Below are 26811 nucleotides of genomic sequence, written 5' to 3'. Positions count from 1 at the left end.
ACATACCACAGATCAGCGGATAGAAGAACACCATGAACTGAACCCCAAAGTATTTCTATTATAATAAAAAATGTTCCCAGTAGAGCAGTGACTCAATACCATCATTACAAAATTACCTCATCCAAAGATATCAAATAGAATCTCAATAGCTTCTTTATATCTAAGTTGCACGATACGGGGAAACGAGTAAGAGTTTCCAAAATGGGTATGGGTACGAAACGTGACCCCCACAAATTTTGGAAACGGGGAGATGCAATATACATATATATATATATATATATACACATTAGGACATTTAAGAAATATGTGCAATCATAAAGCATACATGATAAATTCTAATTTATTACATTATGATTAAATTGTCCAATGTCAATGCATAAACTAGAAGTACCTAAATTTACGTCACATTTACTCATGAATGATCACATAATGAAAATAGCAATATCCAAAAGCAGCCACAAGGAATTTCTAATTTCTTGTCTCGTGTTGATTGGGAGTCTCCTCTTCCATAGTCGAACGACCCTAGTGCTCTTGATTATTGGGAGCCTCCCCCGCATAGAGAGTTTGGTTCTCTTAATTAAATACAAGTTCCATACCCTAGTACATGACAAAATCCAATGGAAACATTGCAATCCCCGCAATCTTGAAATCCTTAAAAACAGACAAGTCTGCTGGATTTTGAGTGAGATCTAAAATTCTACTTTCTCCATATGAAAACTAATGAGGGAGAAACCACTCTCAAACATCCTAATTCATTTGATGGTAATGTTGAAAATTTAAGTAAAATGTTGAAAATGAAAGGCATATAACACTAGGGCCATAGGTTTGAACATTAGGTTGCCCCACTCAAAAAAATTTGTTTTCAATCTTCAATAACTCCCTCTATCACTCTTGAATTGGAAGAGAACGAAAATAAAAAACTAAAAACGAAAAATCTAAAAAAAAGTCACTTTATTGTTGAAACGTGGTTGTACAACCTAGAAACGCGTTTCATGCCATACTGGACTACGTTTCCCCCACATGAAACGTGGCAGTACATCCTTAAACGCGTTTCCGTTTCGTTTCAGCCTAGAAACACCCTTAGGACCAACATTTCCTACAACATAGCTTTATATAGAGAAAACCCTCCAAGTGGAAAATAACAGTTAGTTGGCTTGATCCTCATCAAAACAATCATGATCATCGAAAATAACTTGATCATCTTTTAATCTCCATTGTTGAATCTTTTATTTTGGAGAAAAATTCAAAAAAAAATTAAAACCATTTTTTATTAATTCAAAAATTTCCTCAAAAATTTGACTTTGACTTACCCACCAAGGTCCCAGGACTCAAATTTTCTTAAAATGTTCATTTTTCCCCTGGCGAGGGGCCTCCAAAAATTGACTTTATTTGACCCACGAAATTTTTATTATTTTCCACTTGAAGAGATTAATTTCTCTATAATTATTTTTTGACTCAAAATTAATTAATTTTTTGGCTTAGGATTTTTATTTAATTTTGCCAGAAAAATTAATTAATTGACACCAGAGGGGATTTAATAATTTTTCCACCCTCAAATATTTTAGCCATGGTGGCTGATTGCGAGGGACCATGCACTAAAATATTTCTACATCAAAATAATTACAATATCGATCCTTGAAAGGGGAAAATACTTCTAGACATAGACCCTCAATAATTTACCCAATTTTGCAACACGATATGATCTAGTATGAAACCAAGTGTGTTTATAATAAAATAATTTTACCATGGTGTCTGACTGCGAGGGGCCATGCACTAGAATTATTCCTAAACACACTTTTACAATAGACTCCATAACACTAGGGCTCACTTAAGACCTTGTCAATGAATTTTGTCAGAAAAAATTAATTAATTGACACCAAAGGGGATTTAATAATTTTTCCACCCTCAAATATTTTAGCCATGGTGTCTGACTGTGAGGGACCATGCACTAAAATATTTTTACATCAAAATAATTACAATATCAACCCTTGAAAGGGGAAAACACTTCTAGACATAAAACCTCAATAATTTACCCAATTTTGCAACACAATATGATCTAGTATGAAACCTAGTGTGTTTATAATAAAATAATTTAACCATGGTGTCTAGCTGTGAGGGACCATGCACTAGAATTATTCCTAAACACACTTTTACAATAGATTCGATAACACTAGGGCTCACTTAAGACCTTGTCAATGAATTCCACCCTACCTTTGGTGTTATAGCTGGAAGAAAAACTCAGCTGATTAAATGTGTTTACAAACACACATAATTCGGGAAGTTAAAAAACTTCCTAGGATGAAATTATTTGCCAAAATCAGAGGCTTAACTAGGTGTTGTTACATAATTAAATGGTCATACTAGCATCATTTACAATAAAACTTGCAAAAATTGGGTTTACAATGACATATTGTTGGCAGATAACTCTGATCTTAGAAACATTTTGTACATTGCTTTCTCGGACTGCTGACAAAATTGTGGATAACAAGAGGCATGCAATTGTAATTTATCAATAGCAGTATATTTGTTGAAGATAATAATAAAGCCCTCAGATCTAAAAACTAGTTTTCCCCACATTAGGGTTTTTTCCCAAGGACGTTTTGTCCAAAAATAGTGGTGTAAATTGTGTGATTGGTTTCTCATATATTTTCCTGCATTCTTCATTTTGTTATTGATGTTGTTTATGTTGTTATTTGTTATTCCAATGAATGAAGTAATTTTCCATAAATAAGTGACAGGAAATAATTAACTAGTTAATAACACCTTCTAGGTAACCAGAATTTCACAAAAGTTTGTCTATCTTGGTTCTTATTTGGTGCTTAAATATTAACAATGACATGCTCAAGTCTTCTACAAGCTAACTAGATCAATTCATTGAAAGGATGTTTCTACCATTGGAAGGAAGATGTTCCAGGGTAATTCCTCTCCTTCTTCCTTTGTTGGTTTAGTGATTATTTGGTGCCTTGCATTGTCTATTCACCATAGAACTTATTGACCACTAGAGTGAAACCTGATGATTATATGAAGACTCCATGCCCAAGGATGATCCAGAGGACACTTGTATTATCAGATATCATCAATCAATAGAGTATTTTAACTCTACTTCTATTTTCCCATCATCTTTCTTGTACCAAGATTCCAGACCCTGCGGGGAATTGTAATAAGTGATACTAGTAATGATGAGTTTTGAGTATGTAACAGGCCTAGGATGTTGGGACTCTGTCAACAAATGAGTACACCTTGGAGTGTTTTTTTATCTGGTTAATTATCCCTTCTTTTTCAGAGGCAGATAATTTTCTGGGTTTTTTGACTCACTTTTTACCCCAAAGTCGGGGTGACAGTTTGAAGGTTGAGCCCCTAACACATCTTAGTGAGTAGAGTCGATGTATATTACCATACTAGATTACACAAAAAAATTCGTGAAATTTGGTTAGGTCTAAGTGGTCATTTTTTAATTTTTTAGATTTTCCGAACTACAGAAATTGCAATAAAAATTGTATTTGTAATGTAATAAGTAATGTCCAGAGAAGTTGTATGGGGTATGAGTAATGAAATTTGCATCTCTCACTCTCAACATTCTATTATGACACGCCTTGAGGGGTTAAAAATGTGTTTTGAACCCTCAAACCCCACTTTTCCTAAATTTAGTGGGAAATCTGGCAATTAATTAAGCCATAAATTAAATAAATGGAAAAAAATAAATATCCACACATGCTAAATGTTGTGAAAATAAGGTGGAAAATTATGGAGGAGTTAAAGTGAAGTCCCAAGGTGATTTAGATTCCTAAAATCAAATAAAGGACATGTGCTCAAATAAAATCGAATTTCTGGCATTAAATGAGAAAGCTACTTACTTGGAAATTCAAATTTGTGAAGTTAATGCACATTTGGGAGGATTTGGGAGAATATTTGGTGGAGATTTTTGTGGGAAATTGTCCCACATGAGTTACCACCCATATACACTTGTCATTCCATCATAAAATTCGAATTTGACACATAAGGGAAAAAGAAAATGACGTCCACTTGCCAGAATTCGATTTTTACACTTGGCATTGGAGCTCTATTCAACAAATTTCAATTTCTCTTTGGGATTGTCACCTCATGCCACTTGTTAATCACTTCTACATTGGGATTGGTTCCCATAGTTCTATATAATAGAGCCTTGAGTTCTCATTTGTATCAATTGTTACTGCTATTGTGCTTGCGGAAGCGTTGTTGTCTTGTACACTTTCAGAAATATCAATAAAGACTTTGGGGTTTCATTCATGAGGTGTTCCTCCTTTTCAAGTGTGATGAATTGTTGATCATTGGTATAATTCATTTTACTCATGCTTTGATCTAAGTTGTTTTCATATTCTCTTGTAGATTTGATAATGTAAAGCTATTTTGCATTGACATTTGATTTAGAAGTATGCTCTAGGTATAGAATGCTCTAGTTGGTTTTAAATAAATCTCTAAAGTTTCTTATCATTGTTTATTGCTGAATCTATATGGAACTAATTCTTGATTGAGGTTTTGTTGAGGGAACATCTTGTTGGGATCACAGAATCAAACGTGAAGAGAAGTCTTTGGAGAGACCAGCCCACTCTTGATACATTCTTAAAGGAGCTCTCATTTGTTCTTTGAGCCTTCATAGTCTTATTTTACAAAGTGTTTTTGCAGGGGGTTTTGGAACATAGCTTGTACACAAGCCGAGTACTTCTAAATTTAAATCTCTTTTAAAAAACATTGTACTTCATTTATTTCATTTTCTATCTAAGAGCTTGAAGATGGCTAAGCAAAGACGAGAGTTTACTCTCACTCTTTAGCTTAGCCTTTTGTGAATTATAATTGTACATATACATTTTATCTTGTTGATTTTTCCATTAATACTTAACTTATTTTGCAGCGATTGTTTGGATTGTTTGTTAACTCTTGTGTGACAAATTTTGAAGAGCAACCTCCAGCAACATCTAATAAGTGTTTGCAGGACCTTTGGCAAGTGTTGGGGGTTCGATTTCCAAAGATACCATGAGCCCTTTTGAGGCTTATTTTGGCCGAAGTCGAGTTCACTAGAGGGCTGCCCATTTTTCTCTCTAAGCCGTGGACATTTGGAGGAAACTTTCACCTTGTTTCCCTTGCATAAGTTCTATGAAATCTTATCATTACCTTCTCAAGAAATGAGGTCTAGTGTCCAAGTTTCAAGCAATTATTGTGAAGATTCTCCTTGAAGTTTAGTTGAGGACTTTGAAGGGCCCTCTTCTCATTGTAATATTAATAAAAGATCTAATTTGCTTGTGGGAGCTTGGGATTTCTCCCATGGTATCCTATCTCCCCATTTAGAGGGAGGCTTCTCTTGGGTGGATTGACATTTGCATGGTTTAAACTTTCACACTTCATTCACTTACATGCATGCTTTAATTGGGAATTAACACAACCTCACTATCACATTTCATTTTTAAGTTAAAGTTTGTTACAATTTCATTTGAGCTTTGCATTTTCTATCTCATTGTTGCTTGGAGCTACAAGCTTACACTTTACTTTGGGCAATTCATCATTTACATGCAAGCATTTTATATTCTCAACAAAATTTGATTCGTTTCCATTTACCTTGCTAAATTGTTTCATGAGCACTTGAATACATGCTTCATTTTTATGCTACATTGTTATCTTGAATATTGGAGCAATTTATTGTCATTATCTATTTGAAACAAATTTTACTTTCAAGCAAATTACTTGTATCATTTTAATTCATTGATGAGAGACATGCAACACTTGTAAGTTAATTTTATTCCTCCAATTGAAGTTATAATTGCAATTTATGTTGAACACTATTTCATTTTCAAGCATTGCAAATCAATCTCTTTGAAGCATTTGCATGTAACATTATTTTATTTTGGGGAAAAAACTTACATGCATTTCATATAGGCATTTTAGTATAGGAAGGCCCCAAGCCTCATTAAAATTTTACCTCCAACATAAGTTGGTTGAAGTAGACATCTTAAGGATCTTCTACTCCTCTATTGACTCCTCACTGTGAGATCCATATCTTTGGGTGAGGGTGAGGTTTGAGGATTGAAGAGTTAAATTGTAATCTTGTTGTAGAGATAATTAATAAAATTAACCAAGAGCACTTTTCATTACATTTACTTTGTTTGTCTCTTGATGGTTTGAATTTTGATATGCAAAGTCTATTCCAAAAGCAAATATTGTAATCCTTTCAAACAAGTGTTTTTTTTTCATGCTTCAAGTTTAATTGCATATTAATGTTTTGGTTTAGCACTTCCTTTCTTTTACATTTCCAAGTTAATTACTAATTTTTGGGTTTTGGCAAGATATGTTTCACAGGTTTTGATTTATAAAGAGTATTATCTCAAAAAAAATTGTATCTTGTGCTAACAATTTTTGTTTACATTTTAGGGTTACTTTGTTTTCTCTTTTGAGAACATTGCATTTTACTTTGAGCAAATATATCTTTAAATTGTTGAGCAAATTCCTTATAAGACACTGGTTTTATGGTTTTTGTCATATTAATGATTGGCATTGTTATTTCAAGTTGTTCACTTCATATTTGCTCATAAATCTTTAAAAATAATCCATTTTCACTATAACACTCTCCTAGAAACTCACATCTTTTAACTTAACTTTTCATTAGGGACCAGCCCCCTTAGCTAACCTAGGAAATAACTCAAACGGAGAGAGTCGGGATTAGTGTGACAACCCCTTCTCTGAGTTCCATGCCACCAACCACACCTTGTGGAATTGAAGGCTTTTCTCACTAACTTGTAGGTAGGTGTAAGCGGCAAGGCCAACAGAACCTAGCACTAATAAGTATTAAGTAAGATTATCAAGCCATAGTTCATCTTGTTGGTGAAGGTTGTTCCCTTGGGGATCCCTTCTTGTTGGGTCTTGATTTCCATTGTTGATCTTGATTGGATGAGGGATTCCCTCTTGATAGGCCTTGATTTCTATTGTTGATCTTGATAGGATGAGGGTTGATTCTTCTGCTTTGTTCTAATCTCTTAGTCCCAATACTTGAATGAAATAGACCAAATGTTAAGAGGGTTTCTTCTTGGATTCACCTTGACTCAATTACCCTTATTGGATTTGGCACCAATCTCTACTTTCTTCCATCCCCTATTTTAAAACCATAAAAGCCCTAAAATGTTGTTTTACTAAGACTACTCTCACTTCACCTTGTGCTTCATCACCTAGCTTTAGCAATCCTACCCGAAACACCCCTTCGAGTCAAAGAAGAGCTGACCTAAAGTGAAGAGTATAGGCTATTGAGGTGACAGGTGTGACCATCCTAATAGTTTCCACTTGGGTTGTACCTTGTGGATTAAGGATTTAATCATTAAGTACTATTTGGGTTGTAACAATGCCCATGGGCCTTCCTCCTTAGCATGCTTCATCACATTCCAATGTTATTTCTTGGGTGTCAATCTTCCAAAAGCCAAACCTTGGCTTTGATATGATATTAAAATTGCACAAAACATATACATGAAAATGCTTCTAGAGAGAAAAAGATCCATTGATATTATTCCATGTGTGTAGTAATAAGATATATAAAAGTAATGTCTCATGAGAGAGACAAGTACCTATATGGCCACGTATTTTGTCATGGCATAACTTAAAACTATTTAACCATTTATATGTCGTAACTTTCTTTTAATAAGATGTCATGTAACTTAATTGACAACTTAAGTCACTTTATTATCTAAGATTCTAATAAATACAAGATATGACAATATAAAATATATTGACTCAATTATCTCTCTTTACCATAAGATTGTTTTACATTACACATTGACAATTTTCATAAATAATCCTAGTAGCAATCTCAAGCTATATTTGAGAGACAAGTACCTATATGGCCACGTATTTTGTCATGGCATAACTTAAAACTATTTAACCATTTATATGTCGTAACTTTCTTCTAATAAGATGTCATGTAACTTAATTGACAACTTAAGTCACTTTATTATCTAAGATTCTAATAAATACAAGAAATGACAATATAAAATATATTGACTCAATTATCTCTCTTTACCATAAGATTGTTTTACATTACACATTGACGATTTTCATAAATAATCCTAGTAGCAATCTCAAGCTATATTTGTATTATAGTGCATAGCCAACTAATTGTATGCATAGAAAAAGTATAATACCTTCTATGGCTACCAACATAGAGTATCCAAACACCTAGGCAGAGAAAATAGCAAGCTGGAGACCATGAAGAATCAGGAAGCAGTGACCCCAAAGGCATGCTAGCAAGTAGCAAACCATAAGCAACCTGCAATATTACACGTAATCACCATTTATACAAAACCCACAACAGTTCAATGCCAACTTGTAAGAAAGCAAATATTGAAATGAATATGATAAGCATGATAGATCAAATGTTGGTATTTATTTCAAGCAACATGATAAATATATTACTCATGGGCATGTCAAATCTCTTCCTCTCAAGTGAGGAACATAAGACCACAACTAATTAATTGTTAGACAAAGCTCATAACAATTAAAAAAGGTTGTCATGAAATAAAGAATAAAGAGGTGTTCCAAAGTAATCATCTTAAGAAAATCATTATTTGTCTGGATTTTGCATTGCTTATAGACAATGTTGCTAGAAAAGGGACAATTATCCTCTATATAATTTCAGCCAACTATGACACTAATCCATACGATATATGTGGATAAGGTTATCAGAGGTAAGCATTATATGAGATTATGCTTAAACAGGGAGATAATTTTAATTTTTTATTAAGCATCCATGAGACCAATTTGATCTAAGGTATTGGGTTTACATCTTCTTGGCACAAGGCTTTACAAAAGAAAATAAAGACTGAAAATGCATAAAGCACCATTTTCTCAAATATATAGCAGGTAGGTGGACTAAAGTTCAATCCCCACTGTATAAATACTCATTTGGATGACCCATATGGGATGCATCAAACACCCCAACGGAATCTGATTAGGACTTAGCAAACTAATTAGTTGTACCCTATGTGGACGATCAATCTCGACCTATAACTTGGCCCACAACAACTTGCCCCTAAATTACATCATACTTGCTACCATTCTTGTGTTGTCTTCCAACTGCTTGTCCTGAAACACTATCAGTCAATTTCCTTCTTCCATCACCGACCCCTCTCTAATGTGCCTATAAATTGCATAGTTAACTTTGGGGGTTGCTTTGGAAGTGTTTACACCTTGTTTGGGGGTGCTTCATGAGATTTGGGGCACAAGGTATATAATCAGCCCCTAGATGTCCATGATGGATTTGCACATTAGAGATAGCTTACTCAGTGGTTGCTTGACCTTAGGGGGGTACTTGCATGACAATCTACCTTATGAAATTGGATATTTTCAAATAGCTTGGTGACGTTCCACATGTTAAGCACATGGAGGAGGTTGCTTGCTTGGAGAACACCCTACATTGAAAGAGGAGTGTTTGAAACTTAAGAGGAGGGCATTAAAGCCTAGACAATATTGGGTAGCTCGAATGCTTGCATGGAGGCCTAGAGTTGACTTGAGGATGTCTAGGTGGAGTACATGGCTTATGAGGATCATTGCAGTCATTGGAGGAGTGTTAGACATATATTATGAAGGGAACTTGCATTGAAGCATTCCTCGTGGACAACATCCCCTAGGAGCTTGACAAGTGTACCCTTGGGGCATAGAACTCCACATGTGTGAGCCTACATGAGCCTTTTATAGGTTACTTATAAGGGCTTAGGTCTGTTACCGCTCAAACTATTAGGGGACCTAAAGGGGATTACTAAAGGATCAAATGCTAGACCAAGGGCAACTAATGGAGACTTAGCCCGTTGTCACCTCAGCTAAGGCTCCCAAGTCCCTACTATTCACAGACTTTCACCGATGTGGGGATTTGAGGGTTAGGTTTAGGGAATATACCTTGTGAAAGAGTTTCCCAATCCCTAAAATCCTTATTGAAATTGGTATCCAGGATGGTTCTTGAAGAATTGTCTTCTCAAAGGAGTGGGACCACACGGGACCAAGTGGACCTAGCCTAGGTTAAGAGGCAAGAATTTAGCAACCAATGATGTTCTTAACCTAAACAAGGAGGGGTAAAGGATCAAAGCAATAATTTTCACTTAAAGGTCTGAAATTGATCCTATGAGGCACTAGCCTTGGGGATACCAAGGGAACGTTTGATCTCGGAGCTAGGGTTTGGGTTATCTCACAACTCCACATCGAAATGGCTTCAAAATTGGAGGAGACCTTGAGGACACACCAACGCGCGAGAGGCTAGGAGATCGAACATTTTAGAGAGCTACTTTGTCGGGAAAATGATGCCCTAGGTGACCCAACTTGGCTAGACCTAGAAGAAGGTGAAAAAGAATTTGTTTTTTCCTCTTGGTAGATCAGTGTCTTAGTCTTGGGAGAATGGAGTCTGGGATAGATATGAATGAGGACCTTGTTTCTTAGTCAATGAGGCCTTAAGACTACCTCGCTTGCCTTCTAGGGCAAAAGGAAGCAACCCTACAGGTTTATACTTCTACTTGCAAAAGGTGATGGCTTATCAAGATGAATTCGTTGATAGAATTATCCCTAGGAAATTTCGTTCAAAATTACATGGCCTATACATTGAGAGATGCTATATAGAGACAAAATTCCCCAATTTAAGCAATAAATGCATGCAGCAATTAGCCTTAAAAAAATAGCGAAATTCTCATTCCAATGTATATGACAAAGTAAAACAAGAATAGCATTAAAAGCATGTACTTACATGTAATAGAACATATCCAACCATCCACAATTTGACAATAGAGAAGCTGCAAGATAAGATAAACCAAATCCAAACATCAAAATTCATCCATAAAGGTCCAATTCATCCTCCAAGAAAAAGTGCAAAATTCTCAAAAGAGAGAAGCGATTCAACCCAAAGTGATGATGAGCAAATGAACTCATCTCGCTTATATTTATACACTAATGAGGAGTTTGAATTAGTCTCCTAGGCCTACATAAGCCCCAAAAATAAAATAATGTGCTAATAACCAAACTTTTGGTGACAAGCCCACCAAACTAGCTCACAAATGATATAATAAGCCTTTTAAGAGGTCAGATGATAAATAATACATGTCGTGCCCACGAGGCTTTGGATTGACAGTGAATGGATGCACTGTTAAGGCACTCCTTGGGATAGGTCACTGGTTCAAATCCCCCGTGGGTGATTTACCTACCAAAAAAAAAATACAAATAATACATGTCGTAGGACCCTCTAAGAGGCCTGATGAGGTCCATAAGTGCCATAATGAAGCATAGGACCCTCAAAAGTGATGGACAAGGGGTTGGTTCCTTGTTCTCCAAACAATAAACCTGTGGTGCTCCCAGTGGGTGTGGGGGCACAATAATAACCACATGGGTCTCCAAATGAGTCGAAGATGCCTATAGATCATCTGTAAGGGCTCTGATGATGGTGTAGGTGATGCCATATCATTCTACAAGTCCTGGGTCAACTACCAAGTGCATGGTACATCTGTGGGGTCAGTAGGGCAAAGGTGAACCAGGTGAATCTTCCTCGTCCAATAGGTGAATCTTCCTCGTCCAATAGGCGAGCAATCTTTGAACATCCTCAGGGAGCCATTGAGTGATGTCTACTGTTGTGGAGGCCCATGGATCTCAACACACACCCTACATGTGCCAACGTGGCCCTCTGGAAGGTTAGGACCCCATATAGGGACACCATCCCCAAGATGGAGACCATCTACAACCCTACATAAGATCCAATGCATCCCCTAGCCTTCCAGTACAACAAGTCATTAAAGAAATCGAGTAAATGACCCTACCAACCATGGACCACAGGTGGGGACTTCATAATGGCCTGCCCTTCTGTAATGGGCTTCGAGATGTGCTAATGTCTCCAAACTCCAAATGGGGTTAACCAAGTATCCTATTAGGTGGTTTCTACCTTTAAAGGCGATAATTTGTTCAAGGTACATCCCTTTAAAAGATGGTGGCATGTGATAAAGGGGTGAATGGAGTAGGGAGTAAGAAGGGGCAGCATTGGGCCACATGCTGGGGTACAAGGGTAGCTCGTAGAAGGGAAGCCCACACTTGGGTATATAATGTATAGGAGGGAGCAATCGTGATACATGAGGTGTCCTGACTTTGATTTTTCCACCCTTCTTTATATGTCTTTTGTCGTTTTATGCTTTTCTTCAATTAAATGATCAGGGCTCAAGGGCTAAGAGCATGATGTGTGAGATATAGCATTGGTACGCCCTTTTAAGGTAGGGTGGTTCATTGCCCACTAGGGGTTGGGACATTCATGGGTTCCTATATGATGAAGGAGGCTCATAGAACCTGTAGGAACCAAGGTGGTGGCCATGATGATGGGCTAGAGCTCATGTATTGGCTTTTGCCCACGTGCTAAATGTGTTTGTCCCGGGGATCTTTTGCATTCTGTGGTACATTTTCCTGTTGAACGTGGCCAATTGCTCTTTTACCTTTCTTTTCAGCTGCATCAACCTCCAGGGCATCATTCCAGGCCTGACCCAAGGTGTGGGCAGGGGAAGGGGAGAGCTAGCCCTATGTGGACCCAGGTGGGAAAAATAATGAATGGGGTTATAATGAATGGAAAGGGGGCAATTTATGTGGATGAGGACGTGGGACCACGCAACCAAAATCGGAGTTCCCCATGAAATACCATCCCTAAAGCCAAATGGTCAGTAAAAGGGATCCCACAGGACTAGCATCCAAGGTTAATATCGAAAAAGGGTCTAGGGGACAAGAGCATAGACCTAGCCCATTATTTTCACCGAATCCCCCCACTAATCCATGCCCAAAAGTGTCCATGATAAGAAAACTACAATACTCAATTACCAAATAATAAGGCATACCTTTAGGTTTGGGAGGCCCACCTTCAAACACATGATCATAACGGATAGGTGAAAGACCACATGACTAGCTCAGGTGGCGAAGAAAATGGCACAACGAGCAAGTTGGTGGCTACAAGGGGCTATTGGTTGTCGGCTAAGGACCATCTTGGAGAAAAAATTTCTCCTAGGGATATCACCCACAATATGGTGGGTAACAATGCCCACATATATATTGTTGGCCTCCCTTACTCTTCTATTTGTATGTCTTCTTGGAGTGGAATGCTAGGGTTCCTAATGAAACGTTAGGAGAAGTTATGAAAGGGAAGGGAGATGTCTTTCTTGGGAGCTTGCTCTTGTGAGATACCAATGTTTACTCTTGTGAAAAAGACATTGGAGCAAGGTTGCTTGGGAGCGGGAGCGGGGAGCGACATTTTCAAAATCTCCCAGGTAGGGAGTGATTTTGGGAGTGAATTTTCTATAATATATATTTTGATGCAAATATGTCTACAAAAGCATGTAGAATGATGAATTAGTGATAAATAGCATAAAAACATGGATTAAACCATATAACATCATTCATCTAGTAGTTATAATCTTTAGCAACCACAGGTCCACAAATTACAACTTCTCATTTATATAACATGTAAGGGTGCACATAACAAAAATAGCATTGAGTGTAATCCATCTCTAAATAGAGAATACATCAACAAATAGGCTTAGATGGCCTCTAGCATCCAAAAAATTCATGCTACAACAAATACCTACATATCATCAAAATCATTTCCTATCTTGGGATCTTTGCCATTAATATCACCCTCTAAGCATTAACATAAAATAGAAAAAAACATAGCATCTCTGTTGATTTCTGGTAGCATCAGATGTGCTCTAAGTCTCAAATTTTGCAGGGAGGCTTGGGCACATGTATTCCAAAGAACCCAGAAAGGGTTTTGGGAAATTCCACTCGGAGACAGTTTATTAAAATAATTAATTATTTTTAATGGGTCCCTAAGTTTAAATTTATGAAATTAAAATAATTAATGGGTATTAATCTAACTATGGGTGTAACTTCTAGAAGAAGATGAGGATCAAGCAGAAATGATCTTAGCCATTGATTAGCTTCTAGTCTAGGTCGTTGAATATCAACGAGAAGATTATTTAAGGTGGCTTGAGAGTCATTTGGAAAACACCCAGAGATTTGATCAGTCAAATCAAATTGTTGACGCTAGAGGCAGTGTAGTAATTTGTAGTGATCATGCAGAGAGGGGCAGAGGGAGTTTTGGTTGGAGGATCTTCTCCGGAGCCAAGGATACTCAGCAAAGGGGCAGAGAGACACACAAAGGAGACAGCGCAAAGGCCAAAGAGGGTGACACAGAGCCAGGAAGGGCTCACGCAGGCCCCACGCAGAACAACGCAGAAGTCCGAGTTTGCTGAGGAGGTTGACGTTTCTGAGTCGGGAGGGCTGGAAAAGGCTTTTGAAGGCAGATCTATTCTCAGTTGAGTTGACGCTGGGCTTTAGAGGCTGACGCAGGGCCCATGTAGGGGTAGCGCAAAAGTAGTAGGGGAACTCGTGGTTCAGCTGCCGAATCAGCCGGGACTTGCAGTGTAGAGTGAGGTAATCTCACCAATTTCTTCTACCAAGTGATTTTCTCTGTAACTGGATTGTCGGGAAGGCATCCAGAAGTTGTATTCAGAAATACTTCAACTTAATAATAAAAAACCTTAGATCTGCTGCACTAGTTTTCCCACATTGTGTTTTTCTAGGGACGTTTGTCCAAAAATAAATGTCATTTGTGTGTATCTTTCTCTATTGTTCAGTTTCTTGTTTCGGCATATTATTTAGATGGTGTAGGTTGCGGTGTATGTATTTCAATATTTGTCATAGGAAACTGCAAAAAATTGTTCATGTAAATCTAACAAGTAGAAGAAATATCATCAGTGCTATGGTAGGAATTCTCGGGTTTAAGGAATTTTCACATGGTATCAGAGCAGTACAGGTGAAGCAAGAAGAACGGTGCCAGAGAACCCAGCGCTGAGCAGAAACAGAGGTTGAAAAAAGCTGCAAGAGGCAGCAGTTCGAATCCCTAGAGGGATTTGCGCAGTCCTAGCCGGAGGGTTGAATTTCAAGGCAATCTCTCTTTGAGCGAGTTGAGAGAGAGAAGGGCTTCCAGATCGAAATCTTTTCGTGGCAGAGGGAGCAGCGTTGAAGCCTCAGGTGAGGAAGCGCTGGTGGGACGCAGTTTTTCTGCAAGGCATTTTGCTAGGTAGAAAGACGTCAAAAGAAAAGAGAAGCACAGTGAGGGAACTTTTCCTCAGTAGACTTCCCACCAAGAAGTTCGTTTTCTTATTGGCTGAGCAGCCGCAGTAAGAAGCAAAGAGGAGAAATTCAACAGTTTTCGTGGCAGAGATGGCAACCAGTGGTTTGAGCGATCAGGATAGATTGGACGGAGCATCCAACTATGTCATTTGGAAGGCAAGCATGTCATTCCTTCTAGATGAGCATTCCCTCAAGGCATATGTTGACAACATGGTGGCTGAGCCTGCAGATCCAGATCCGCTAAAGAAGTACAAGGCAGAAATGGCAAAGGTAAAGAGAATGATCCTTGACGAAGTAAAAGATCATGTAGTTTGTCACATCGCTAGCAAAGGGACTGTTAAGGAGATGTGGGATGCATTGTCTATGCTATATCAGGGATCTTCCGAGCAACGAAAGATGTACTTAGAACAGAAACTGAGATCTGCACAAATGCAGAAGGGGGAGCGCATAGATCCGTTCCTCACAAAGCTTCAGGAGACCCAGGATGAGTTAGCAGTTGTGGGGTCTACACTTCAAGGTTCCGAGATGATGAGATTGCCCTAAACTCAATCTCAGAAGCGTGGCAAGTCTTTGTCTAGAGTATCTTGGGCAAGGCAGCTTTGCCAAACTGGGATAGTATGTGGACAGCTCTCAAGCAGGAAGAGCTGAGGAGAGATCTAGTCAAGTGCGAGCTTGATGGAACTAGTAGCAATGGGTCGAAGCCCAAGGAAGAGGATGAAAATGCAGCCCTTGCATTGAAGCGGCAATAGGAGCAGCGGAGGCAGAAGAAGGACATCTCAAAGATTAAATGCTTCAAGTGTGGTGAGATGGGTCACTACGCAACACAGTGTCCTCCCAGGAAGAAGGACAAAGATGAGAAGCATGATCTGAACGTTGCACCCGCGAAGATGGAAGAGGAGGAGTTCGCCATGACAGTCGAGATACCTCCAGGAGGGAGGTGGGCTGATTTGGAGTTGTAGTTCAAAAGAGCTACAGATGGGCAGGATCCTTGAGGAGCCCACTTCTCAGATCAATACCTTACTATGGGAGCCCAGATCAATGGTAACAAGATGGACTAGGTGTCAGATGGTGCAGAAGAGTGATGGAGCGACAGATGCAGTGGCTAGAACGCCAAGTCTGAGCAATGTAGTGCAGAGTTGCAATAGTGCAGAGAGGCATAATGCAGTAGCAGCAGCAGCGCAGTGGCTTCAGAGGGATAGCATGGGACTCGCAGCAGTCAAATCTTCAGCATCGAGGTCCATCTATGTTGAACACTTGTTCACTAATTTGGGATGTTTTTCCATTGTTGATGCAGTAGCAGCAGCAGTTTGCAATGCAGGGGCGGTTGGCAATGGCAATGCCAGCAGCAACACGGATGCAAAAATTCTGAGGGCGCTGTAGCACGGATGCAGTGTTGACAGTGGCAGTGTCAACAGCAATATAGTTGCAGCAGCAACACAATAGTTGGTGGATAGTATGTCAGACATCAGCAGCGCAGAGGACGATATTATGAAGTCAGGGTGATGCTTCAGTGGGAGGCATTGTTAGAGCACATTCCTCGCTAAGAGGGAGTGTTGATTTCTGCTCTAAGTCTCAAATTTTGCAAGGAGGCTTGGGCACATGTATTCCAAAGAACCCAGAAAGCATTTTGGGAAATTCCACCCAAAGTTAGTTTTATTAAAATAATTAATTATTTTTAATGGGTCCATAAGTCTAAACTTAGAAAATTAAAATAATTAATGAGTATTAATCTAACTGTGGGTGTAACTTCTAGAAGAAGACGAGGATCAAGCAAAAATGATCTTAGCCATTGATTAGCTTCTAATTTGGGTCATTGAATGTCAACGAGAAGATTATTTAAGGAGGCTTGAGGGTCATTTGGAAAACACACAGAGAGTTGATCAATCAGATCGAATTGTTGAAGCTAGAGGCAACATAGTAATTTGTAGTGATCACGCAGAGAGGGGCAGAGGGAGTTTTGGCTGGAGGATATTCTCCGAAGCCAAGGATACTCAACAGAGAGGCAGAGAGACACATAGAGGAGGCAACGTAGTGGCCAGAGAGGGTGACACAGAGCCAGGAAGGGCTTACACAGGCCCCACGTAGAGCAGCGCAGAGGCCTCCAACGCAAAAGTCAAAGTTTGTTGAGAAGGCTAACATTTCTAAGCCGAGAGGGCTGGAAAAGGCTTATGAAGGTAGGTTGATTCTCAGTTGAGCTGACGCAGGGCTTTAGAGGCTACGCAGAAGTAGTCGAGGAACTCGTGGTTCAGTGATCGGATCAGTCGGGACTTGCAGTGTAGAGTGAGGTAATCTCACCAGTTTCTTCTGCCAAGTGATATTCCCTATAACTGGATTGTCGGGAAGGCATCCATAAGTTGTATTCATAAATACTTCAGCTTAATAATAAAAACCCTCAGATATGTTGCACCAGTTTTTCCAAATTGGGTTTTTCCAAGGGCATTTGTCCAAAAATAGCTGTGTCATTTGTGTGTATCTTTCTCTATTGTTCAGTTTCTTGTTTCAGCATATTATTTAAATGGTGTAGGCTACAGTGTATGTATTTCAATATTTGTCGTAGGAAACTGCAAATAATTTTTTCATGTAAATCTAACAAGTAGAAGAAATATCATCAGCGTTGCAATAGGAATTCTCGGGTTTAAGGGAATTTCACAATGTCAAGTCAAGATTTTGTTCGAGTGATGGGTACAATTTTAGTAGGGTCATGATAGAGGAGTTCGACAACCAACGTCACTAACATCAAGGTACATAGAGGGCTTGGTGCTCTTGATTAAATACGAGTTCCATACCCTAGTACATGACAAAATCCAATGGAAGCATTACAATCCCCACAATCCTAAAATACTAAAAAACTGATAAGTTTGCTGGATTTTGAGTGACATCTAAAACTCTACTTTCTCCATATGAAACCCAATGAGGTCGAAACCACTCTCAAACATCCCTGGTCATTTCATGGTCATGTTAAAAATTTAAGTAAAAGGATGAAAATGGAAGATAAAGGAGAATGTTAAATTCTTAAACACTACCATGAATTGCATATCAATACTCGTTAAAATTGGCAGCCAAGGAGAAATTCTCCTAACCTCCTCACTTGCAAATAATTATCATTTTCAATTTATGAGAAATTCCAATATCGGATAAAGAGAAAAATTACCTTGCATAAATTAAATGCCTTTTTACATAAAGTCAGCCTCAAATTATTTGAGGGAAATCATAAATTTGAATTTATTTCGTTCATGTCGGTTCAAAAATTTTCAAGTCGTCTCTCATAACAATCGTGCCCCATTGCACCCATCATCTACTATAAATTGGCACCAAATCTCATTCGTTGGGGATAAGAGATTCAAATTCTTTCTGTGGTTCACTATGTTTCTTTGTGGTGCGCATTTTTGGCTCCTGTGGTGACTAACATTGTTGCTTTTTACTGTCGATGGCTCGTATCATTTCTAGACATCACTATATATGTTCTAGGCACCGCATTACCCTAAAGGATCGCACAACAATGGAAACTCTCTTCACAATACACATCGCTTCTGGCATCTCAGCATACTCTATATAGTTGGCTCATTGTTCATAGCTCTCTCAGACACAAAGGCTCGCTCATATTGGCAGAGACAGAGGGTTATATATTTGTAAAAGCCACACATGTTCGCAGAGACTCAAAGGCACTATATGTACTCACAGAATGGATGGCTCAATTGGTGGTTGTTATGAAAAGGCTTGTTATATCATGGTTTGGTATGGCTTGTACATTCACAATGGACCATAATCTCAGAGGCATCACCACTAATGGCCCATTCAATTTGAACTCGCATTTGCAATGTGTATGGTATGATTTGCATTATATTTGTATGAAATGTTTCAAGCTCCAACAGTATACATATATGTATGGTCTCGATGGTCTCGATATATATATATGGTCTTAGATCACAGCTATATGTATTGATATGTTGTAGTGCAGAACAATATGTATGACACAGGGACTCTTATATTTGCAACAGTAATCTTGGTATACAGTGACCCTACTCGTGCTATATATGACTGTGACATTAATGACAGAGGTCCCCCATGATATATATGATAGTGTTCTCTTAGTATCATATGGACATGATGTATATTACTATAACCCTAATATCAGTATGATTGAGACAACTGTGACTTTGTTATTATGCTACAGAGATCTCACAATGATCTGCTTTTATATGTAACAGTGCTTATGATATATGAATACAATGATCTTCATATGGTACAAATAACAACCTTGCAACAATGACCTATGACCTAGTTCTTATGATACCTAACCCTTGTTGGATGATGGACATGTAATGTATGATGGAAGTAACTTGTCTATATTACACAGTGATCTTGTTTATGCTACACAAGTTAGAGTGACCCTATAGTGATCTTTGATGATACATTTGTCAATGTTATTCTACAGCATATATGATAAGAGGTATTTTATGATTCCTGTGACAATGATCATGATATGATTGGTATGACAGGGATGACAGTGATGACGACATTGACATGACATTGATAACAGTGTCTTGATGACAGTATGGATTGTTAGTTTTTGTAGCATCGGACATGTGTTCTAGTCTCAACTTTGGTTAGAGAAGCTAAGAAACACAATATCTCCAAAACCCAAAAAAACGTTTCAGGAGAAAACTCCTAGAGATGGCTCAATTAAGTTAATTGATCAATAATTAAATTTTTCCTAAGTCTAACTTAGGAAAAGTGATTAATTAACAACAATTAATTAAGAAAGGTGTGAATTCTCTAAAAACTCACACGGATAGAGTTAGAGATGATCTTCGCCATTGAGGGGATCTAATCAATGTCGTTGGTGAGCCAACAAGAGATTATAAGAGCAACTCAATGGGGATGGAGAAGATACACTAAAGAGGTCAAGCTCCTCGGCAGATTGAGCAAAGGAGAGAAGTTCGAGCCAGAAGGGACGCAGAGACAAAGAAGGAGTAGCAGAAGTGAATTTCAGAGGGATTTCTAGTTCCAAAGAGGCAACAGCAAGAGGCTGAGTTATTCCACTAAAAGTTGCGCAGGGACTGCGTAGGTAGCCTCAGTAAGGCAATTCAATTTGGCTGAGCAGGAGCTCGATTCAGTTATCGGAGGCTAGAATAATTTTCTAGAGGGTTAGAGAATCACTTTCAGAGGTAGCAGCAAGCAGGACTACTTGATCAAACGCAGATCAGGTTGTGCGTGTGAGGGCCTACACAAGCAGGTTGTGTCGGGACTGCTTTTGGAAAAGGGGAAACATTCCCTTAATAGTTTTGGCTAGATTATCTTGGTGAGGATAGCTAGTTTGGCATCCAGATTGTACTCAAAAATTTCACTGATACATAATATTAATAAAACACTCATCTGCTGCACTAGTTTTCCCGCATTGGGTTTTTCCAGGGACATTTGTCCAAAAATAACAGTGTTAATTTTATTGTGTGTGTGTGTCATGTCCCCATTTTTATTTTCCTCTATAGTATAGCCAGGGTGGATTTCCAGGGCACAGAATGGCCAAGTCATGGGAGCAAGTTTATGTCATCAAGGGCCCTGGGGTAGTTTTGAGGAGTTTTTGTGGGATTCGATGGCATTTGCTTGGCATATTCCATCATCCGCACAAATTGCCTTTCGTTTTGTTGCATTCCAAAAATTTTCATAAAACAAGATTATTATTGGGCATAACTTAATTAAGTACGATCAAAGTGGCATTCTAAGAGGAATATTTGATAAAACAACTTAGTGTAATAGCTCATTGGAACCGGACCGAGAAGATCTACAGGATGGGATGCTAAGAACTTATTTCTAGTCGTCGGAGAGAGTATGGTGAGCAATTTACCATTTTCCCATATTAAAAATGACTTTAATTAGTCATTTCAGTGTTGACAATATCACCGAGATATCACCGATATTCGCAAATATCACGATATTTTCAGGGAGACGAGATATCATCGAGGAAATATCGCGATATTTTGTCTCCCCGAAAATATCGCAATATTTCCAAAATATCAGCGATATCTCGAGAAAATATCGCGCTACGAGATATCGTCGAGGAAATATCGCGATATTTTGTCTCCCCGAAAATATCGCGCTACGAGATATCGCCGAGGAAATATCACGATATTTTGTCTCCCTGAAAATATCGCGATATTTCTGAAATATCGGAGATATCTCGGGAAAATATCGTGACACTGAAAATAAACACAAGTACATGCTCAACACATTACAGATCATCAACTAAAGGAAACAGAAACAAGCACACAAATGACACCGTTATTTTTGGATTAATGTCCCCGGAAAAACCCAATGTGGGAAAACCGGTGCAACTATCTAAGAGTTTGATTTATTACGCAGTTTCAGAATACAATCTGGGTGCCAAATCCGGCTCACCCAACAGAGAAAAATCTCGGTAGTAGTACCTCTCCTTCAGAGACAGATGCTCCGGCTGAAACCCCGGATAAACACTCTGACAGCTCCTCAACTCCAATCTGCCCCACGGAAAACCCCAGCGTCAGCCTCTAGGGGTTGTGTCAGCCGCTTCTGCCCTCTGCGTCAGCTTTCCCAGCAGTTCCAGCAGTTCCGGTTGTTCCCGACAGTTCCGGCTTTTGCCCTCTACATCAGCTTTCCCGACTGTTGCGTTGATTCTCCCAGCACTATCTCTGCCTCTCTGCTTCTGTATTCACTGCCCCTCAGCTGCAACTCTAGATCATTCTCTCAACTTTCTCAGCAAACCTAGAACTAGAAAGTCGAAATCTTGATCTCTTGGTGTGTTCTCCAAGTGACCATCAAGCCTCCTTTTATACTTTTCTCGTTGACAGATCAACGGTCGAGATTAAGTCTTTAATCAATGGCTAAGATTAGATTTGGCTTGATCCATGACTTTTCGACCATTCTAACACAGTTTTATATTAATTCACATTAATATTTTAATTTCCCTAAGTTTAGACTTAGGGACTCCATTAAAAATATTAATTATTTTAATATCTCCCAAATTGTTTAGAATCTGCCCAAACCCTTTCTGGGTATTGGAGATCTCATGTGCCTTAGCCTCTCCACCAAATTTTTTGGCTAGAGCTCATCCGATGCTACCCCAAATCAACTAATAAACCCAAAGTGTGGGCTTCCCTCTTATTAGCTACCCTTGTACCCTAGCATGTGACCCAAGGCTGCCCCTTCTCATCCCCTACTTCATTCACCTATTTGTCACATGCCAACACCTTTTGAAGGATGTACCTTGACTATATTATCCCCTTTAGAAGTAGAAACCACCTAATAGGTTCATTGGTTAACCCCATTTGGAATTTAGGAGACACTAGCACATCCTGAAGCCCGTTATGGAAGGGAAGACCATTATGAAGTCCCCACCTGTGGTCCATGATTGGTAAGTTTATTTACTCAATTTCTCTAATGACTCATTGTACTGGAAGGTTAGGGGATGCATTGGATTTTATGCAGGATTGTAGATGGTCTCCATCTTGGGTTTGGTCTCCCTATACGGGGTCCTAATCCTCTAGAGGGCTACATTGGCACATGTAGGGTGTGCGTTGAGAGCCATGGGCCTCCACAGCAGCAGATAGCACTCCATGGATCCCCACAACCATTCATATATTGCTCGTGGTTCACTTATTGGATTAGGAAGATGCACCTGATCCATCATGCCCAGCTGGCCTTAGATTTGCAGTTGCACCATACACTTGGAAGATGATCCAGGATGTGCACAATGATGTGGCATCACCTACACCATCATCCTAACCCTTGCAGGCGATCAACAAACATCTTCGATTTGTTTAGAGAACCATGAGGACACTTGTGTGCCCCCACATGTCATTTGGAGCACCACAGGTTATTGCAAGGGCCCAACCCCTTGTCCACTGCTATTGAGGGTCTTATTCTTCATTATGGCACCCATGAACCTCATTAGGCCTTTTAGAGGGCCCTACAATATGCATAGATTATTACTTGACCTCTTGAGAGGCTTACTCTTTCATTTATGAGCTAGTTTGGTGGGCATGCCACCAGAAGTTGAATTATTATAACATTATTTTATTTTTGGGGCTTATGTAGGTCAAGGAGGCTAATTCGAACTCCTAATTTGTGTATAAATACAAGTGAGATGAGTTCATTTTCTCATCACCACTTTGGATTGGATCTCTCTTCTTTAGAGAATTTCGCACTTTTTTCTAGAGGATGAACTGGAGCAATTATGGATGAATTTTGATGTACAGTTATTGGTCTACCTTCTCTTGTAGCTTCTCTATTGTCATTTGTGAATGGTTGGATATACTCTACTGCATGTAAGTATGAAATTTTGATGTTATTCTCGTTACTTTTATCATATATGCTGGATGGGATTTTCGTTGTTTAGGGCTAATTGTTGCATGCAAATTATTGCTTAATATTGTGGTATTGTCTCTATTATAACATTCTCTCCATGTATGGGCCATGTAGTATGAGCGAAATCTCTTAGGGGTAAATCTGACCTTGATAAGCCATTCCTCTTGTGCATTTGAAGTATAAAAGTTGCAAGATTGCTTTCACTTGACCTAGAGGGGTTTGTGAAGTAATTTTGAGGCCTCCTTGACTGGGAACCAAGAAACCTTACACATAATCAACATAGACTCCATTCTCCCAAGGATTAAGGCACTGATCCACCAAGGGTGGTCGCCAAAACAATTATTCTTTCACCTTCTCCCAAGCCTAGCCACATTAGGGTGCCTAGGGCATTAATTTCCCGACAAGTTAGCCACTGAAAAAGTTCGATCTCCTAAGGTCTCCTGCGTTGGCCTTTCCTCTAGCCCTCCTCCAAATTTGAAGACATTCCAACAGTGGAGTTGGGAGAAAAGCCAAGCCCTAGCTCCAAGACCAAAACTTGCCCTGCCATCCCCAAGGCTAGCACTTCCAAGGGACAAAGCAACATCATTGAATGGAATACTTTCTTTGATCCTTCCTACCTTGTCTAGGGTAAGAATATCATTGATTGTTTCATACCTTCCTCATACCCTAGACTGAGTCCACTTGGCCCCGTGTGGTCCCGCTCCTTCAAAGGACCATTCTTCAAGAACCATCTAGGATACCAATTCTAATAAGGATTTTAGGGTGTCGAGAACTCCTTTCAAAGCATATCCCCATACACCCAATCCCCAAAATCCTCTTCTTTTCCCTAGAAGCACATAGTACCTTGCTTAGAAAGCAAGCAAGCTCCATCTTTCAAAACTTTCTGGGAAAGGGTCAGGGTCACTCATATCCATTGACTTATAATTCATTAGTTACTCCATACATATCAGGTCTCCTCCCATCGGTGAAAGTCCGTAAATAGAAGGGAACCTTAGCTAAGGTGACAGTGGGCTAAGACTCTATTTCTTGCCCTTGGCCTAGCATTTTCCCTTTAGGGATTCCCCTTAGGTTCCCTACTGGTTTGGCCGGTAACAAAGCCCAGGCAAGGCTGACGTGGAGGCCTAGAAGGGCAGCGTTGAGGCTTCATGTGCTAAGGATGAGAGTGAGGGCCTTGTTACCGCTCAAACTAGCAAGGACCTAGGAGGGGATCCTATAGAACAACTACTAGGTCAAGGGAAACAATGGAGCAATAGCCCACTGTCACCTCAGCTAAAGCTCCCTGCTCTTTACGAACTTTCACCGATGGGAGGAGACCCAGTATAAAGGGGAATCACTAGATGAATGGAACAATGAGAGGGCAAGGAGTGATTCCTAAGGCCTATTCACAAGAGAGACTCAATTATATGGCTTTCTTGCTCGGGAAGCAAGGTGATATGCTCTCTAAGAAGGGCTAAGAGGATTCTCAAGGCTAGGGTTTGGAAATATATCTAGCAAAGATGATTCCTAGGCCTAGAAATCCTTAAGGAGGATTAGTCTTTGTGTGATCTTTGTGGAATTGGTGTCAATAAGTTGTGGGACCACATGGGACCAAGCGGACCCAAAATTAGGTCAAGGGTATGGAGTTGATCACCCAATGAGGGGCTTGACCTAATTAGGGAGGAGAAGAGGATCAAAGGACAAATTTTCTTTGAGGTTTGAATTCAATGATCCTAATGAGGACACTAACCAAGGGAAAACTAGGGCAAGAAATGGTCCTTGAGTTAGGGCTTGCTATATCTCGAGATCCCACTGTCGGATTTGCTTCAAATTTGGAGGGCCTCTAGAGCAAACCTCAACGCAATTGTGGACCAAAAATCGAAGTGTTTGGATGGCTAGATTGTGAGATAATTGATGCCCTAGGTGACCTATGTAGGCTAGGCCTAGAAAAAGAGAGAGGTGAAAAGAATAAGTGTTGAAAATGATCACCAATGGAGGATTAGTGCCTTGTCCTTTGGGAGAGATGGAGTCAAGGAGAATTTATGGTTTGGAAAGAATTCACCCAATCAAAGAGGCCTTCAACAACTTCACATGGTATTTAGAGCATGAGAACAACAATAAATGATGACTTATCGAGATGTATTTAACATAAATTATCTCTAAAAACATTCACCCAGTCATACATGGCCCATGACAGAATGCAATGTTATAAAAGATCAAATTTCCACAATTTCGCATAAGAAAAGCAATAAATTTCAGCCTAGTATAGCAAAAATCCCAGCAACATGCATGTGACAAAAGTAAATAACAAGAATAGCATTAAAAGAGCACTTACATGTAAGAAAGAGTATATCCAATCATCAACATATGCCAATAGTGAAGCTCCAAGACAAAATGAAAGAGATCCAAACATCAAAATTCATCCATTCATCCAAACTCATCCTCCAAGAAGGATAGCGAAAATCTCACAAGGGAAAAATAACCCAATCCAAGTGATGATGATGAAAATGAATCATCTCACTTCTATTTATACACTCTCTAATGAATTCAATTTAACTAAATTTGCCTAATTGAGCCTCTAAAATAAAATAATGTGCATAATAACAATATTTTTGGTGACAAGCCCACCAAATAGCTCAATAATACAAAAATAAGCCTCTCAAGAGCGTTGAATGATCAATAAAGTGAGTTTTTGCGCCTTTGAGGAGGCCTAATGAAATCCAAGGGGTGTCATGATGTAGAAATGGACTCCAACCATAGTGAACAAGGGGTTGGCCCCTTGTTTTCCAAGCAAAACCCTATAGTGCTCCCAAGTGGGTGTGGGGGCACAAGGACATCCTCATGGGTCTCCAAATGGATCGAAAACGCCTATGAACCATTTGCAAGGGCTAGAATGATGACATAATCCCTCCCTCTACAACGGGAGAGATCCTCTGGACGCTGGAACGTCTGCAAAGTAGATGGTGGAAGTGTGGAGTTGGTCGGGCATGGTGAACCAAGTGCATCATCCTCATCCAAAAAGGTGGAACACAAGCAATCCATGAGAATTATTGGGGATCCATTAAGTAATTTATGCTATGTTGGAGGCCCGTGGATCTCAACGCTCACCCTACAAGTATCAACGTGGCCCTCTAGAGGGCTAGGACCCCATATAGGGAGACCAAGCCCCAAATGGAGAGCCACCTGCAATCTTGCATAAGATCCAATGCGTCCCCTTGCCCTCCAATACAACAAATCATTAGAATTATCAAGTAAAAGAGTTTGCAAATCATGGAATCAATGGGGCACTTCATGGTGGTATGCCCTTCCATAGTGGGCTTTAGCATGTACCAGCGTCTCCAAACTCAATAA

At 39.3% G+C, this 26811-nt stretch overlaps 1 protein-coding gene across 1 annotated transcript in view; it reads right to left on the bottom strand.

Annotated features, from left to right (window-relative positions):
* Positions 1 to 26811, bottom strand: part of LOC149237832 (signal peptide peptidase 1-like) — a 510431-nt gene that overhangs the window by 447730 nt on the left and 35890 nt on the right. Inside the window, exon 2 of the mRNA XM_089372819.1 lies at positions 8154 to 8278. Coding sequence (XP_089228945.1) covers positions 8154 to 8278 — 125 coding nt within the window. The remainder of the gene's footprint in view (positions 1 to 8153; positions 8279 to 26811) is intronic.

This window comes from Pinus tabuliformis, chromosome 8 (genome assembly GCF_031772625.1).
Source record: "Pinus tabuliformis cultivar Carrire ecotype Pingquan chromosome 8, CPIR1, whole genome shotgun sequence".
NCBI lineage: Eukaryota > Viridiplantae > Streptophyta > Pinopsida > Pinales > Pinaceae > Pinus > Pinus tabuliformis.
The sequence above is the reverse complement of the archived record's forward strand: the minus strand, read 5'-3'. Positions and strand labels throughout refer to the sequence as shown.